At 38.0% G+C, this 19,234-nt stretch overlaps 2 protein-coding genes across 2 annotated transcripts in view; one reads left to right on the plus strand and one right to left on the minus strand.

Moving 5' to 3' along the window:
- LOC123565009 (uncharacterized) overlaps positions 1 to 4,869 on the plus strand; it is a 118,648-nt gene extending 113,779 nt beyond the window's left edge. The window contains exons 29-31 of the mRNA XM_045358993.2: positions 639 to 1,856; positions 2,249 to 2,389; positions 2,929 to 4,869. Of these exons, the coding sequence (XP_045214928.2) occupies positions 639 to 1,856; positions 2,249 to 2,389; positions 2,929 to 2,984 (1,415 nt within the window). The 3' untranslated portion in view covers positions 2,985 to 4,869. The remainder of the gene's footprint in view (positions 1 to 638; positions 1,857 to 2,248; positions 2,390 to 2,928) is intronic.
- Positions 4,870 to 11,396: 6,527 nt separating this feature from the next.
- LOC123565008 (nucleolar protein 11-like) overlaps positions 11,397 to 19,234 on the minus strand; it is a 255,647-nt gene continuing 247,809 nt past the window's right edge. Inside the window, exons 14-16 of the mRNA XM_053537597.1 lie at positions 18,901 to 18,996; positions 14,932 to 15,039; positions 11,397 to 11,560 (exon numbers count right to left, since the gene is read on the minus strand). Of these exons, the coding sequence (XP_053393572.1) occupies positions 11,438 to 11,560; positions 14,932 to 15,039; positions 18,901 to 18,996 (327 nt within the window). The 3' untranslated portion in view covers positions 11,397 to 11,437. The remainder of the gene's footprint in view (positions 11,561 to 14,931; positions 15,040 to 18,900; positions 18,997 to 19,234) is intronic.

Raw genomic sequence — 19,234 nt, forward strand, 5'->3', positions numbered from 1 at the left:
GCTTATATGACTGTTAAATCCAGCTTACTTCACTATATATTATTTTAATTAAGTTTAGGTAGAGATTAAATAAAAGGAAATATTTATAACGCAATAAATCTAATTTGGATACAGTGAACTCCTCAATAAATGAGCCGTATCGTGAGAAAACCAACATAGTGGCTTTGCGACCAGCATGGATCCAGACCAGCCTGCGCATCCGCGCAGTCTGGTCAGGATCCATGCTGTTCACTTTCAAAGCCTATTGCAATTAGAGAAACCGTTAGCGAACAGTATGGATCCTGACCAGCCAACGCGGATGCGCAGGCTGATCTGGATCCATGCTGATCGCAAAGTCACTATGTTGGTTTTCTCATGGCGCGGCTCAAATGTAGGTTACTAATTTTCGTGGATTTCGTTGTTAAGTCAGTCTACGAAATTTAGTCCCTATGAAGGAAAATTCCTCCACGAATCAACATCCTCACGAAATAGTCGTTTGCGTGAAAAAAAAAAAAAAGTTCTCTGTACGTATTTGAGTAAGGGAAAGATAATCAGATAGCCAGCTATGAACTAGGTTAACTAAATCTAGTTGCTGAAATGATTGCAATACATTTATCTAAAAGAAAAACCGAAACTCTAAAATACTTTATCTCTTGCAGAATCATGTACAAATTCCCCATTCCCAACTGAAGACTGCTTCAAAAGATACTATGAACCGACTGAGGAAACCAAATCTTACTGCATCGGATGGAAAGCAGGCTCGTGTGATCCCGACGAAGAATTATATAAATATTCATCAGACGCTTGGAAGTTCACATCAGCTTTTGATATTTGGGGCATGCCAATATCCGGCTACTATACCACTTATGGCGGTGGTGGTTATATCTCTAAACTCAGCGTCAACAGGAAAGTGAGTCTGGATATTCTAGACGAGCTGTACCAGAACTCCTGGGTGGATAGACAAACCAGGGCTGTACTATTTGAGTTCACTCTCTACTGCTTAAATGCAAACATTTTCACGTACAACATGTTCATGGTGGAGTTTCCGGAAACAGGTGGCGCTATGCCGTATTACATCATATTCCCAATGCGTGTTTACCTTCACCAAGGACCACTTGGTATATACACTTTAGCTTGTGAGGTTTTGTTTGTCTTGTACGTCATTATTTTGACCGTAATGATGATTGTGCAATTCGTACGACAGAAAAAAGACTTCTTCAAAAAGGGATGGCAAATATACGACCTTGTATTCATCATTCTTGCATACGTGGCAATGGTAATGAACATAGTTCAGGTCGTATTTACAAATATGAGTTTGGATGTATTCCGGGAAGACAAAAAAGCGTTCGTCAACTTTTATCACTTAGCCATATGGAATACAATCCTCGTCTTATTAATCGGTCTCCTGGTTTTCATGGCAACGCTTCGAATGTTGAACATTCTTGGTTATAACAAAAGAATTGGTGCCGTGGCAAAAGTGTTCACGAAAGCAGCAAGCGATCTTCTCTGGTTCGGCTTATTCTTCTCATACGTTTTCACCTGTTATGCGGCATTCGGATTTCTTCTGTTTGGATGGAAGCTAAAATCCTACAAGAATGTCTTCAAAACAATGGGAACGCTGTTCATAAGCATGATTGGAAAGAGCCGTTTCACAGAAATCGAGGAAACAGATCCTGTGTTCTCGAAAGTCTACTTCATGTGCTTCATCTTTTTCGTGGTCTATATGATCTTAACGATGTTTTTGGCTGTGCTGTCCAAAGCGATAGATCAAGTTCATCAAGATACGAAGAGAGACAGAAGTGAGGAAATGGTGGACTATGTTATCAAGAAAATGAGAGGGTTAATGACGTACGGAGGTACGGCAAAGAAAGGATCAGGTCAGTATATCTATTGATACGAGCCAAACATAACTTACATAGATTCGCTATTATTCAGTTATTTCGTAAATCAATATGGTGTCTGGATATTAGTGTATACTCGTTTGAAGCTTTATGTAATATTATGCATTTTATTTGGCTAAATGTATCTCTGCGAGCATCAAATTTTAGGAGTGTTTTGCACAACTGTTTTCTAGAAAGGACAATAAAATTGATTATCCTTTGATGTATTTAGAAATATCTAAACCAAAAAGAAATGAGTACCTTACAACCAAGTTATACTCGAACTAGGTCACATAAGGCCACCATGATACTGCGCTGTAATTGTTATTTCAAGTTTTTAGGCTTCAGTTCGTCCTGGTGATTAAGTTATAGCTTATTTTTCTTTACAGTAAAACCGGCTCCTTGGAATCGTGAACCATCGGCTTGGAGTCATAAACACAGAGCAGGTCAATTCACAAAAGCAACAAATCGCGAAATCCTGCAAGAAATCCGGGAAACAATGAACGAGGCTTTAACAGTTGACCCAAGAGGTAAATATCTATCTATAGTCTCCTAGGCAGTTACCTAAAGATGAATTCGCTTGTCTTCGTATACACTACAAAATGCCTTCATTTCTGGAATTATCAGACATGTTTATTGATTTGTTTCTGTTTTGGTTTAGAGTTATACTGACACTATTTATGTCGTATGGCAATTTTTGATGGTGGAGGAAGACCCCAGTTGACCGTTCGAGCATTGCTTCAGGCATGGGCGGGTACATGACCACCGACTTTCCGTGAGTCAGTTGAATGGCTTCATCACATTAAGAAATTCCACACCCAAATACGAGTTTTCGAATAAATATCGTGTGAGGCAAGAGATTCGAAATGAGTGGCCTTAATTGCTTCGCCACGGAGGCCCTTAGATTACAAGGGCTATTCAAAATAACGTAGACATCTTCCTTAGCTGTTACATTTTATTCTTAAATGAAGCAAAACAAGAAATACACCAGCATTATTCGCAATCTTCCTACTACCTTCATTGCAAATTTGACGTGATGGTTCATCTATCATTTTCGATATCGTTTCAGACTTCAAGACTCCAGATGTTGAACACAGCAAAAGGAAAGTAAAGTTTCGGCGTTAGATGTCAGCTGTTGAGCGCTCAGTCAATGATAAAGACAGTTTGTTAGATGTGGTTTACATACAACACGGATGCTTTTTGCAAACATTAATATATTTATAAACATTGATGTTAACTTGTGTTAAACGAACGAAAATAATATTGTAAAATATCTTCCTTTGACTCGAGGCCTTTCAATGAAAAGTGGTCATAAATAATGAAGTGTTAAAAATTTCATCTTCATCAAACACTGTTAGAAAAGCATACGTGCATCAAGTAATATTACTTCATTTTTTCAGTATTTAATACACATCTCTATAATTTATTATTACAACAAGAAGGTGAATGTCTTGGCATCAGTTCAAGTCTTCAAGGGACGTAGAATATTTAGAGTAAGCAAATCAAAGACCAGTCTCTTTTAAACGGACATCGAATAAGTGAGAAAATATGAAATTGAGATTAAACAAAGAATCGAAATGTAAAAAAAAAATATGTTAAGAGGATGCGAAACATACTTTTAAATTCATTTAAATCATCAGAATGTGATGCAGTCTTACATACAGCTAACACAACTTTACAAATTGCGTCTTGTAAGCTTACCAATCTTTCACACAGCTAACGCAATCTTACAACAACAAATAGTCATGCAATTTTTTAAGAGGAAAAAGCTTGCATACAGGTCAGACATCACCAGTAGGTACCCCATCGCCACTCATATCCCAACACACACGCACGCACGAAGGCACGCACGCACACTTTGAAAATGTAACTTTATTATACTAGCACTTTATACTTATTGCTTTTGAACAGCGTTTATGTAATTTAATTTAATTTAGGTCCTACTCATTAAATTATATATTGCAACTACAAAATGATCAATTTAGCTGATACATTGACATGTAACACTTACTATCATATTACAAGCGTAACACGTGAATGAATGCAATGAAGCCATCTATTATTCAGAAACATACAAAGTTGAAATCAATATGAAATATGTGTTCAAATGACATGACACCTCAATATTTTTTTATAAAGTTAAAGAGGACACTTGGGTGAAATTAAACCTAAATGAAAATTATTTTGTCATCAAAAATAATTATATCGACAGAGTTTTTTAATAAGATAAATTATGGTTAATAAAAGAAAATCAATTACCAGAATCCATTTCCTAGCTTTTACTTTTTTCAGTGGTATATTGTCCGTCATACTTTATAAATTATCCTCCGTTTACTGAATCAGACTAGCATCTGTCAAAAATAAGAATAAAAGTAGAATCCCCCCTCGAAGCATTATGCAAATCGAACAAGAGCCACACACCACAGGCAACAAGACCCATACAGCAAACGCAGCCAGGGCCATACATAAAATGTAACCATGTCCATATATCAAACATTATCTGGGTCATACATCAAGCGTAACCAAAGCCATACGTCAAACGCAACCATGGCCATACACCAAACGCAACCAAGGCCATACACCAAACGCAACCAGGGCCATACATCGGAAGAAACTAAGGCAATACTTAAACCGCAAACGGGGCCATACACCAAACGCAACCATGGCCATACACCAAATGCAACTAGGGCCATACATCGAAAGAAACTAAGGCAATACTTAAACCGCAAACGGGGCCATACACCAAACGCAACCATGGCCATACACTAAACGCAACCTGGGCCATACATCGATAGAAACCAGGGCAATACAACAAACGCAACCATGGTCATATATCAAAAGCAACCCGGGCCGTACATCAAAAACAACCAGAGCCATACATAAAACGAACGCAACAAGCGTCATACATCGAATGCACCATGGATCATACATCAAACACAGCCACATCTACCAGTGTCACTCATTAAACGCAGCCATGCCCATACATCAAACACGAGAAGAGTAACACATCACCTGCCAGATCACAACAACAGGACATACAGCGCACATACACAATGCAACCAGGACTAAACTCAGACACACAAGCAAGCATGCATCATAACAACGGCGAATCAAAACACCAAAACCACCTGCAACCAGGTATACATACACCAACACAGCCAGGGCCATGAATCACCATGCCAACCAACAGCAAACAACGCAACTAGGCCATGCATCATACACTAGGGAACAGTCCTGTATATCCCCCCCATCCAACACAACCCACAACATCACAAAACAAACCAAACACACAAGTTGGTAATCTGCAACGGATCATTATAAAATCATAAAATCGCCAAATAACAACAAAAAGCATAGGGCCATGCATCAAAAAATGGCAACCTAGCAGACCAGTTAAATATATCAAACGCAAACAGGGCCATATATAACGCAAGTTGAGCCATATAATGCAAAGGTTGAAATCATTTTGCCACCGAACTTATCGGCAGCTTACTTTTAGTCTGCAACGAAATCTACATTTGGCGCGAAAATCTGCTAGAACAGTTAAGCGTCTATTCAAAAGCCTTGTGCTGCGAGGCCAGTTCGTTTTTGTCTCTTGTCGGATGTTGTTAGTAACGTCATTTCAGTCATTTTCACAATCTAAAAAATATGTGTAATAATACGGATTTATATATGCACTTCGGCAACAACGACGTCGACAAAGATGTTTGCTCTTTTAGCCTATATCATATGTTTTGCACCTAACATGTATATTTCTATAAACTTGTGTTTTTATTTCATGGCCTTATTAAGTATTTAAAAGATATTATAAGCAAACTAGTCGTAAATCTGTTATACATGTATAATGTTTATCTCTTTTGCTAAGTTGAGGAATACTTTAAATATACATCATTTTATGACATTATTATGCAGTGAATGTTAAGGACAAGCCACAGAATAACTGTATTCTTTTGTATTTCCATGATGGTAATTATACATGATTTGCATGATAAAAAGTAGAAAAACAAGTATCTGGTTACAAATTGACAGTGACATATATTAGACCAAGACAATGTGTTTAATGTCTAAATATTGTATTGAATGAATGTAACATTATGCACGGTATTTGATATATTAAGTCGAGTTTAGATCAAACTTTGTTTCTACAGGGTAAGATCGTTTTATATCTATGATTCAAACCCTTTTCTGAAAAGAGATTGACTAAATAAGTTTGTTGATGAAGTTGTGAAAACACAATAATTCAAGGAGGGCCTAAATTGTCCTATCATTATGCAATATGGCTGTTAGAGTTTCACGAAGTTCATGTGAGAGAAAACAATAGGTCACTAGGTCGTGACGGGTCTTTAAGAGAATATATAGGAGTCACCTTACAGTCGGTACGGTCTGTTATCGGCAGATCACTCGGATGCAAAAACTCCGACTTCAAACAAATGCTCGTCATGAAACGGACGTGAAATATTTGGTGGGGAAGGGGGGTTCAGTATCTGTCCAGGCATTACAGAGTTATGCGCCCTTGTACTAAGGCAATCTATTTTCACTTTCAGAGAGGTGTTGCGGGGTATAAATGACTTTCAGTGATAGCTTTAGTTTTAACATTGGATTTGAGCCCTATGTATGCATGCACACGTTTCAATGCTTCTTAGACACAAATTATTAGTTGTTCAGTATCACAGTTCATGTTTCTTTTTAATAAAACACGCTAGTTTTGCGGTCATGCCGGTCTACTGCAACAAACCATAAATTAAAATCGGAGTGTGACAAAGCAGAAATGTATTTTTGCCAGTTCAAACAATCTGAAACAATTATTCACCGCATGAAATAATCCACTTAGGCTACTCGTGAATCCATTCTGCAAAAAATATAACCCCTTCATGGTGTTTAAATCTATTCAAGCACGCTTCTGCTAAACATGTATAAAATTACTTAAATATTAATTATTCAACACTTCAATTCTGTTTTATAATTTCAACATCTGAATTACTAAGATTATACATATGCCACGAAACTGCAATCCAACTGCTGTGTATACATCAAATATAAGATAGCTGGACTACTTTACAGATATTTTTTTTCTTATTTCAAGCTTTTGTAAATTTGAATCCACTCTGTGATATCAATTTTTAGTTCTATGTTGTAAATGCATGCATCACTGACCTGTTGTTAATTCATCTGTTTTATTATTAGACGTTATTATTAAAATGACGTTGTTATTGTATTTCGTCCCAGAGAAACTAAATGCAACCATACTTGTGTTACGGCAGTCCACTAATAGAGATTTTTTATTTATCACACCTATATAAATTCTGTGAAAAATTCTGCTTGTATTTCACAAGTAAATAAGAACAGGCGGCAGAAAAAAAATCCGTATTGTACCTTTTGTATCGTACGTTGCCGAACTACTTTCATTTAATATGCATGGCCTGACACAGTTCTCATATATAAATAGCGCACACAAAATCTACATTCAGTTCTATTTTAACATCGATTTCGTTCGATGCAATAATTATTAGGAAAATGATCTTTTTTAAAAATGAGTGTTTTTTCGACACTTTTTACCATGATTGTACAAAACAGACGTTTAATACAAAAATAGCTGTAAAAATGCATTATAGGAAATCTGTATACCCTTTCCGCACCTGTAACGTAATAAAACGTATAAGCGTCTGATGGCCCTTTCACGCTTCCGAACAATCGACATTTATTACACGCCATTGAAATGTCTAGGTCTGCAGCTCCCAAATACGGAAATATCTTACATCCGAGGCATTTAATGACACTTCCAGACAACAACAAAAATGACCTTTTGAACGATTTGATGAAGTTCCAAAAATCTCCATAAAGCTTTGCTCCGTTAATTACGGACCCCTGTGGGATTTGTGTTTTTTCCGAGATCAAATATTTTTTAGTAAATGAAAAGCTGACATGTCGTGCTAAATTCCAGATATTTTCAAATCGTTAGAAAGTGCCTAAAATTGACTCCCCATTAGCGAAAAAAAAGGAAGTCCAAGCAAATACATTAGACGGGATGGCCCCTTCGCATGACCCCTGACTATAGACCAATGCAAATTCGAATTTCGTTTTCAAGGTAAGCCAGTTTACTTTCATTTTCTTTACTTCCGGAAAAAGCTGAAGTCGGCTGACTTCATGGCAAAAACATACGTATGCCTGGCGAGATTGCATAGTACATATAATAAAAAAGCTAGATCGTGGATTTTGCCAAGTCAGATCAGACTCGAAGCCTGCGCGCCTCGTGTGCTCTGATCTGGTAAAATTCACTCGAGCTGAATACAGCTCTAGCTACTATCATAGACACCCTATAATATCCTGATCATCTAATATAACTGCTATTGAAGTATAGAATGTACGTAGATTAGACAACGATAGACATAAAATATTAAAATATGTAAATAGGAAAATGGTATCAAAATGGTAATCTTCGTAATTTTACGACTCAACAACTTCAGCTTCAAAAAGAATACATTAATGTTTGTTGTGCTGTCTGACATTAACTCAAGTTTAATGTGTTTTATTCAACCTTGATGATTGATTGATGTATGTGGTAGCACAACGGACCCAGTAAGTAGCAACATTTCCACTGACCGACTGTTGGAGATTGTCTACTCATTTCTCCAGAAATTGCCGTAATTCCCGGCCATCGTATAGCATAATTATTCCCTGCAAGATTTTAAAAGCTAGACGACGGAAACGTAAAACAAGTAAGAGCAAACACCCTGGAAACATTGAGCACATCAACTTCATGCAGGCAGAGTCAAACACCGCAAAGTAGGCCAACCGCAATACTAGAACTATGGTGGAAAGATATTGCAGGCGGAGTGCCTCAAATACCCATCAACCATATATATTATACGAAAATGATACAAACATTTTGGGAAAGAGCGTTTCTGTTCAAGTCCTTTTAAACAATTTTTCAGTCATATAAGCGACGCTGTCTACTTGCAGCAATGAGCGTAATGCCCCAGCTTCATAGTACTGCTTCACTGGCATATCACGCTGTAGACACGTAACATGATACCCAACTCTGTCACATTATACTGGCAACGGGCTGACCAGTCCTAGAATTATCCTCCTAATGAGAGCCTAGTGAGGACGCTACTAGGACCATTCTTCACGCCTTTGGTATGACGCGGACAGGGAGTGAACCACTGACCCCCCCCCCCCCCCCCCTCACACACACTCGACGCTTTACCACTGGGCCACCGAGGTGGTCTCCTTATTGGAAAAGGGTGGATAGATAAACGGGAGAGGGTAAAACACGCGGATGTGATGTAACACCACAAACATACAACGGACAAAAAGCTGTTGAAAATAGGATCACCGCCTTGGAACGGTCAGTGATAAACGTCAAAAGACACCATGCATGCAAACTTAAATAAATAACATTTAACGATACATAGATCTAACGCATTTAACACGTTAACAGTGGCAACTGAAATCATTATTCAACTTGGTTGTTTAAACATGTTCATAGACTAAAACAATGCATGGGGCGATTCAATGTGTATCGTCATCAAGCAAAAACAAATACACTTTAGGCACTTGTGTAAATTATGGATAATCTGGGACAGGTTTGTGCAAAGTAGGTAACTTTGTGCCATAATGTTAAAAGCACTGATACATCGATAAGGCAAAGTGTGCTTCATTGAACAAAACACAATGACATCTAACAGCCATTTTGTTATCTGTTTCTTTTTTCAATTTCAGCGGAAATTTTAGTGAAATCGATATGAAATGTATAAAATATTAATACAAACGCCATCATATGACATTTTCAAAGTATTTTATCACAGTTAAAAAACATTTCAGTAATAGATATAAATTATAAAGGTCTAAATTATTTAAATCTAATTTGTGGTAAACTGTTATGTCAGTGGGTCGGATGACCTGAATTTTGTAACGTTGTGATCTAAAATCCAACCAAAAAAATTAAAAAAAAAAAAACAAACAAGAATTAACATTTACTGCTGAGCTGCTAATAAAACATACTAAAGAATATGATTTAATGTTGAAACTGTGGTACAAGTGTATCGCTGTAACTAGCTGTTTATAACCAATCTATTTCCAAGTAAGTCGTTTGTACCTATACTCTACTTTCATTTACCTGGGTATCTGAAGGTAATTTACAAGACTGGCATCCAAAATAAGAGAAACGAAGAGCACCGCCTTGCGCCCGACGCCGATCAAGTGAGGACAATAACTCACATTTAAAAAAAAAATCAGATGAGCTAACTAGAAGATGCTTTTGTAAGAAAGCGCATGTCTCTCCCAATGCATAGTCGTATGGGCAAGAAGTCAATAGGGGACAGGAGCGAAAGTCAAAGAGACACTGATGGTTGGCTGCAATAGGGATCATCTACTTGGCATGTCCAGTCATCCCACTAAGTTTCAACATTCTGGGCCTAGTGGTTCTCAAGTTATTGTTCAGGCTCCTGTGACCTTGACCTTTGATCAAGTGACCCCAAAATCAATAGGGGTCATCTACTCTGCATGTCCAATCATCCTATTAAGTTTCAACATACTGGGTCAAGTGGTTCTCAAGTTACTGTCCTGAAATGATTTTACATGACCAGGCCACTGATACCTTGACTTTAATAGAGTGACCCAAAAATCCAATAGGGGTCATCTACTCTGCATGTTTAATCATCCTATGAAGTTTCAACATTCTGGGTCAAGTGGTTCTCAAGTTATTGATCGGAAATGGTTTTCCATGTTCAGGCCCTGTGACCTTGACCTTTAACAGAGTGACCCCAAATTCCATAGTGGTCATCTACTCTGCATGACCAATCATCCTATGAAGTTTTAACATTCTGGGACAAGTGGTTCTCCAGTTACTGACCGGAAACGGTTTTCCATGTTCTGGCTCCTGTGACCTTTAACAGAGTGACCCCAAAATCAATAGGGGCCATCTACTTTGCATGACCAATCATCCTATGAAGTTCCAACATTCTGGGTCAAATGGTTCTCAAGTTATTGATCGGAAACGGTTTTCAATGTTCAGGCCCCTGTGACCTTGACCTTTAACAGAGTGACCCCAAAATCAATAAGGATCACCTACTCTGCATGACTAATCATCCTATGAGGTTTCAATAGTCTGAGTAAAGTGGTTCTCAAGTTACTGATCGGAAATGGTTTTCAATGTTCAGGCCCCTGTGACCTTGGCCTTTGATGGAGTGACCCCAAAAATAACAGGGGTCGTCTACTCCAGCAGCCTTACCTTCCTATGAGGTTTGAAGGTTCTAGGTCAAATGGTTCTCCAGTTATTGACGGACAGGGCAAAAACAATATGTCTCCCCCAGTGGTGGGGAGACATAATGAAATTAAACGTCTTGAATTGGTATTTCAAGTGACTTACTTATATACGCTTATAGACCGATCATGTATGTACTAAAATCTGCAAGAAGAAGAGTGCAACTAGGGAATATAATAGCAGACTCGGTTTGAATGAGTTTGTTCATGAAAGGTAACCGCACGTATATTCTACTTTTACAACACAAATCAAATACAGATAACAACTTCAAATATTTTTAACTGTTTATTTCAAATATCAATAAAAAGTATTGTTAATATACATGTAAAACTTCTATACAATAATGTCCGATCTTTTTATCCTGCGGTAGTGAGCTCTTTGCTTTAAAATGTTCCAACAGGGCTTCTAGGGTGACAAGTCCATCAAAAAACTGTACCTGTAAACAACAATAGGGCATATCAGTACAAACATTAAAGTATAGAAACATTATATGGCATCAAAGTCATAGTTTAGGTAAGTTCTGGTGAGCGGCAGCAAAATAGTATCCCATCAAATACGAAATTCTTTGAGCCGCGCCATGAGAAAACCAACATAGTGCGTTTGTGACCAGCATTGATCCAGACCAGCCTGCGCCTCCACGTAGTCTGGTCAGGCTGATCTGGATCCATGCTGGTTGCAAATGCACTATGTTGGTTTTCTCATGGTGCGGCTCCTTTGGTATTTATCATCATGACAAATACATTTGTACTCATGCTGGATCAGCAAATGTTTTTTCCTTCAATTTCATTTTGAAGTTAAAACATTATTGTAGGTACCAATGGACATAACTATAGGGTAGTATAAAAGTATATGCTGGAGTTATCCCCAGTGGTAACATTTCAGACTTTATGTATCTTCACCTGCACAAAAATATAAAAAGATAACTGATTTTTTTTTTTCTATCCGACAATAGTCACGTGCACAAAGTGTTATGGCATATTATCTGTTCTTTTATAGCAGTTAGACACATGAGAGTCCAGTTACATCATCCTGTTTCTTATAATGACAATCTAAAGATGACATTTTATCTGTTCTCTTACAATGCATATCACCATGTCAATAAGCACGACAACTTACCTGTTCTGTAACTGCAGTAGATTCTAATTTGACAAAAGTCACAGAACATTCAGGTGTCATCTTATCTTTTCAATGACGATAGAAAAACTTGAGAATAGTCAAATGGCACTACACCTATTCTCTAACAGATTCGAATTTGACAAGTCACATTTCATCCTACCTCATATTTAACAATATATTCAAAATTGACAAAAGTCACATAAAATCTTACCTGTTCTCTAACAGATTCCAATCTGACAATATTCATGTTTTATCCTACCTCATACCTTACAATATATTCGAACTTAACAACAATCATGTGGCATCTTACCTATTCTCTTACAATAGATTCTAGTTTGACAACAGTCACATGGTATCTTACCTTTTCCCTAACTATAGATTCTATCTTAACGATATTCACATGGCATCTTACTGTTACTATAGATTCTATCTTAACGATAGTCACATGGCATCTTACCTTTTCCCTAACTATAGATAGAATGGCATCTTACCTTTTCCCTAACTATAGATTCTATCTTAACGATAGTCACATGGCATCTTACCTTTTCCCTAACTATACATTCTATCTTAACGATAGTCACATGGCATCTTACCTGAGGCCTGTTTCAAAAAAGTTCATAGTTTCATCCTAAGTTCTCTCCTAAGTATGAACTTTCTAAATATGATTTTTTCAAAGGAACTAGAGCTGCTTTTGAGAAAAGCGTATTTCTCCCACAACTGCCTAACCATTTAGAGATTCAAAGTGGTTTGGGTGAGTGGTTCCTATAGTGATTCAAAGTGGTTTGGGATGTTTGGGTGAATGGTTCCGATCAGTAATTCAAGGGCCATAATTCATAAGTGCCTGGGCCGAATTGGCTAGTTATCGAACTTGGCCGACGACTTATTGGCAAACACATTTTGTTCAAGTTTGGTGAAGATCAAATGAGAATTGTTCGACTTAGAGTGCGGACAAGCTTTGTGACACACAGACACAAACACACAGACAGGAGTAAACTAGAAGATGCTTTTGTAAAAAAGCGCATGTCTCCCCCAATGCACAGTCGTACAGGCAAAAAGTCAGTAGGGGACAGGAGCGAAAGTCAAAGAGATATTGATGGTTGGCTGCAATAAGGATCATCTACTTGGCATGTCTAGTCATCCCAATAAGTTTCAACATTCTAGGCCTAGTGGTTCTCAAGTTATTGTTCAGGCTCCTGTGACCTTGACCTTCGACCAAGTGATCCCAAAATCAAACGAGGTCATCTACTCTGCATGTCCAATCATCCTATTAAGTTTCAACATTCTGGGTCAAGTGGTTCTCAAGTTATTGATTGGAAAGAGTTTTCTATGTTCAGCCCCCTGTGACCTTGAATTTTGATGGAGTGACCCCAAAAAACAATAGGGGCCATGCATCTACTCTGTAAGTCCTATCACCCTACGAAGTTTGAAGGTTCTAGGTCAAGTTGTTCTCAAGTTATTGATTGGAAATGGTTTTCCATGTTCAGGCCCCTGTGACCTTGACCTTTAACAAAGTGACCCCAAAATCGATAGGGGTCATCTACTCTGCATGAACAATCATCCTACGAAGTTTCACCATTCTGGGTCAAGTGGTTCTCAAGTTACCGACAGGAAAGGGTTTTCCATGTTCAGGCCCCTGTGACCTTGACCTTTAATAGAGAGACCCCAAAATCAATAGGGGTCATCTACTCTTCATGATCAATCACCCTATGAAGTTTCAATATTCTGGGTCAAGTGGCTCTCAAGTTATTGATCGGAAATGGTTTTCAATATTCAGGCCCCTGTGACCTTGACCTTTGACAAAGTGACCCCAAAATCAAAAGTGGCCATCTACTTTGCATGACCAATCATCCTATGAGGTTTCAACATTCTGGGTCAAGTGGGTCTCAAGTTATTGACCGGAAATGGTTTTCAATGTTCAGACCCTGTGACCTTGACCTTCGATGGAGTGACCCCAAAAACAATAGGGGTCATCTACTCCAGCAGCCCTACCACCCTATGAAGTTTGAAGGTTCTAGGTCAAATAGTTCTCCAGTTATTGATCGGAAATGAAGTGTGATGTATGGACGGACGGACAGGGCAAAAACAATATGTCTCCGCCAGTAGGGGGTGGGGGGGGGGGAGACATAATCAATATAGCTTCCATACCACTGTGTGGTGGGAGACATAATAATTTGTATCTTTCTAAAACAATGTTATTTATTCAATTTTATGGCAGGTAAACATTATTTTTCATTGGCTGATACTCTACTATAGCCTAATAATTCAAATGAATCTCCTTAAAATGATGTTTGTGGGACTCATTATTCCTACGTTCAAACTTTGACCTATGTAGTCTTCATGAAAACGGCCCCTTCCCTAACTACAGATTCTAGTTTGACGATAGTCCGTTTCATCTAACCTGTTCTCTTACTATAGATTCATAGTTTGACAATAGTCACATTGCATCTCACCTGTTCTCTTACTATAGATTCTAGTTTGACAATAGTCACATTGCATCTCACCTGTTCTCTTACTATAGATTCTAGTTTGACAATAGTCACATTTCATCTCACCTGTTCTTTTACTATAGATTCTAGTTTGACATCTAACCTGTTCTCTTACTATAGATTCTAGTTTGACAATAGTCACATTGCATCTCACCTGTTCTCTTACTATAGATTCTAGTTTGACAATAGTCACATTGCATCTCACCTGTTCTCTTACTATAGATTCTAGTTTGACAATAGTCACATGGCAGTCGGGAGACAAAACAAATTGTGTAATGTGAGCGTCAAGTACCAGACATAACCAGTCAAGAACCTACAATGTTAATAGAATCAGTCTGACCAAATGATCTTGCATGGTCTAGGGATAAAATTATAGAAGTGATGATTTAAATGATAATGTTCATTTCTGCTTTTCCTTAGTCAGATACAAATGAATGAGTTAGTTGGGTTTAACGGCGAATTGACACAAAAAGGTCATATATCGCCAAGCAGTCAGATACAATGATATTCTTAAATAAAGTATTAGATCAATTTTGTTTTAGAGAAATGTACAGAAATTAAGGAATTTTAATTCACATATAGTCACAATAAAATTCTTAAACAAGCTTTGAACGTATTGCCCAAGGTGGAGAGCACTTTCCCCAGGTTGAAAAATCCTCATAACAACCAGTTCTTTAATTGGGAAAAAGATTTTAGTTTTGTGTGCTTTGTTGACAAATAAAATAAGGTTTTGAGTTCAGATGCGTTGTAATTTAATCACGATGGCCGAAGGGCTGATTGATTAATTATGACGCATGTGAACAAAAAAAAACATTTTTTATTTACCAACAAAGCAAACAAAACTAAAATCTTTTTCCAGTCTAACACATTCGAATTAAACCAAGAAGGGATACTAATCTGGAATAAAATGCGGTTTTAAAAAGGAGGAAATAAACCGGGATAGGCAAAAGTAGGTCACTTAGCGAAACATGTTCTAGTCGCCAAGACAATACACGTTAAAATCCTTCTTTATTTATATAAAAGAAAATCCTAAAGTGTTTGAATAAATAATAAAGCAATCCCAGCTTATTTACGAGAAGCAATATAAATCTAAACATTAGGCAAAAGAAGACGTTTCAAAATGTAATGGGCAGAATTTAGAAAAGATTAAAGGCAGAACGGCATATTTTATGGGTAGCATGGCGGCAGTTAAAAAGGGCAGGGCGAGGTGCCCCAATGCTTCACTACAGAAATAACACCATAATTATGTAACCATATGTAATTTGACCAAAAGCTATGGTCTTAACTTGTGCATGATGTCATATTTTTCATACGGCAGTACTGAGTCCTACCTAGAAACTTGTTTTTGGCTCTGCCAATCAAGTAATAGTTAAATACTATACTATCACTGCCTTTAAGTGAGGCTGACATGAAGATATGAACTGGAAAAAGTAATATCAACTTGAAGCAAACCTACGAGTCAAGTATAGTTTTATAACTAGAAAATGCTTTTGTAAAAAAGCGCATGTCTCCCCCAATGCAAAGTCAAAGTCCTATAGGCAAGAAGTCAATAGGGGTCAGGAGCGAAAGTCAAAGAGACACTGATGGCTGGCTGCAAATAGGATCATCTACTTGGCATGTCCAGTCATCCCGCTAAATTTCAACACTCTTGGCCTAGTGCTTCTCAAGTCACTGTTCAGGCTCCTGTGACCTTGATCAAGTGACCTCAAAATAAATAGGGGTCATCTACTCTGCATGTCCAATCATCCTATTAAGTTTCAACATTGTAGGTAAAGTGGTTCTCAAGTTATTTCCAAAAAATGATTTTACATGAACAGGCCACTGTGACCTTGACCTTTAATAGACTGACCCCAAAATCAATAGGGGTCATCTACTCTGCATGTTCAATCATCCTATGAAGTTTCAACATTCTGGGTCAAGTGGTTCTCAAGTTATTCATCGGAACTAGTTATCAATGTTCAGGCCCCTGTGACCTTGACCTTTAACGGAGTGACCCCAAAAACAATAGGGGTCATTTACTCTGCATGAACAATCATCCTATGAAGTTTCAACATTCTGGGTCAAGAGGTTCTCAAGTTATTGATTGGAAATGGTTTTCCATGTTCAGGCCCCTGTGGCCTTGACCTTTAACAGAGTGACCCTAAAATCGTTAGGGGTCATCTACTCTGCATGACCAATCATCCTATGAAGTTTCATCATTCTGGGTCAAGTGGTTCTCAAGTTACTGACCGGAAATGGTTTTCAATGTTCGGGCCCCTGTGACCTTGACCTTTCAAAGAGTGAACCCAAAATCGTTAGGGGTCATCTACTCTGCATGACCAATCATCCTATTAAGTTTCAACATTCTGGGTCAAGTGGTTCTCAAGTTACTGACCGGAAATAATTTTCATTGTTCAGGCCCCTGTGACCTTCAGCTTTAATGGAGTGACCCCAAAATCGATAGGGGTCATCTACTTTGCATGTACAATCATCCTATGAAGTTTCAACATTCTGGGTCAAGTGGTTCTCTAGCTATTGATCGGAAATGGTTTTCAATGTTCAGGCCCCTGTGACCTTGACCTTTGACAGAGTGACCCCAAAATCAATAGGGGTCATCTACTCTTCATGATCAATCATCCTTTGAAGTTTCAACATTCTGGGTCAAGTGGTTCTCTAGCTATTGATCGGAAATGGTTTTCAATATTCAGGCCCCTGTGACCTTGACCTTTGACGGAGTGACCCCAAAATCAATAGGGGTCATCTACTCTTCATGACCAATCATCCTATGAAGTTTCAACATTCTGGGTCAAGTGGTTCTCTAGTTATTGATCGGAAATGGTTTTCAATGTTCAGGCCCCTGTGACCTTGACCTTTGACGGAGTGACCCCAAAAACAATAGGGGTCGTCTACTCCAGCAGCCCTACAAACCTATGAAGTTTGAAGGTTCTATGTCAAATGGTTCTCCATTTATTGCTCGGAAATGAAGTGTGACGTACGGACGGACGGACAGGGCAAAAACAATATGTCTCCTGGGGGAGACATAATTAAATCTAACAACACATTTAGTCAAATCCAAACATTAGTATATTGGCTGATCATGTTTTCCAACATTGTTTTCTTAAATCGTCATTCCTTTGTCATGATGTCAAAATGTCATGACCTCAATGTCAAAGGTCAATACATGTTTTTGGCTCCACCCACAAGCCAGTACAACTTTTTATTATTAATCATTTGACTGTATTAAGACTAAATGGGAAGTGCCATAGATATAGGTTTAATAATAACATGAATGAAAGGTAGTCCAACTTTGTTCACTCAAACCCTGATTGCACAAATACCCCCTTTCCTCTAACTACCCACTTGACCCTGGCAAAATCCCTATATAATACATATTCTTCTACCTCCATCACACAAACATAGATGGCTGGAATTCTCCAACAATATTTTTGGTCCTTAGGATTATATCATTGTGAAGATACACATAACAAAACCAGAAATTGTTGTAGTGTTAATTCCTTAACCTTTAGCCTGCTTGCGGCAATTGATTCTGCCTATGCGGCCAGTGCAAACCAAGATCAGCATCTGCAGTTTGCTATTTAGTCAACAAATTTTCAGTGAATACCCCTTCGAATAATAAGTGGTACTGCCCGAACTGAATGACGGACCAGTCCATTTTAGAAATTTAGCAGGGTAAATTTTTGTTTTTGGGTTAAACGCCGTTTTTCAACAGTATTTCAGTCATGTAACGGCGGGCAGTTAACCTAACCAGTGTTCCTGGATTCCGTACCAGTACAAACCTGTTCTCCGCAAGTAACTGCCAACTTCCCCACATGAATCAGAGGTGGAGGACTAATGATATCAGACACAATGTCGTTTATCAAATAGCCACGGAGAACATACGCCCCGCCCGAGGATCAAACTCGCGACCCCCGAGATCCGTACACCAACGCTCTTACCTACTGAGCTAAGTGGGCGGGTAGCAGGGTAAAGGTTAATTCATATACTACATGTAACTAAGATATGTAGTACATCTTAAAGTTCACAGAGGTCTGACCTAACAATACAAATGTAGCTAACACTTGGTTGGCACAAACTACCAACTGCTTGAACAGATATCCTTTTTCCATAGGCCAATCGAGTTCAAGCGAACAAAGCTTGAATGTCATTTGATAATAATAGAAAATATCATAGATACCTGTATCTGTGACAGTTTTTGTCTTTTCCTTTCTTTCCCTCCTTTCAGAAAACCAGACTTTGTTTCCAACAAATAGCACAGATATTCTAGTAATTTCTGAAATAAAAAAAAAAATCCTCTTTTCAAAAAGAATGAATTCTACACAGTCCATTTGTATCTTCTTTTTTTTTTGTAAGTACATAAGTGGGGTTGACTATATCTTATAAATTGTTTGAATTTCATTTAGTTCATATTAAATACATGTACAAGATCAACTGCCTGTCTAGACAAATCAAAACGTACAGCAAACAACTTCCAATCAGAAGCTCAAAGGTTTGAATCCTGGTCAAGGCAT

The sequence above is a fragment of the Mercenaria mercenaria genome, chromosome 2 (assembly GCF_021730395.1).
Source record: "Mercenaria mercenaria strain notata chromosome 2, MADL_Memer_1, whole genome shotgun sequence".
NCBI lineage: Eukaryota > Metazoa > Mollusca > Bivalvia > Venerida > Veneridae > Mercenaria > Mercenaria mercenaria.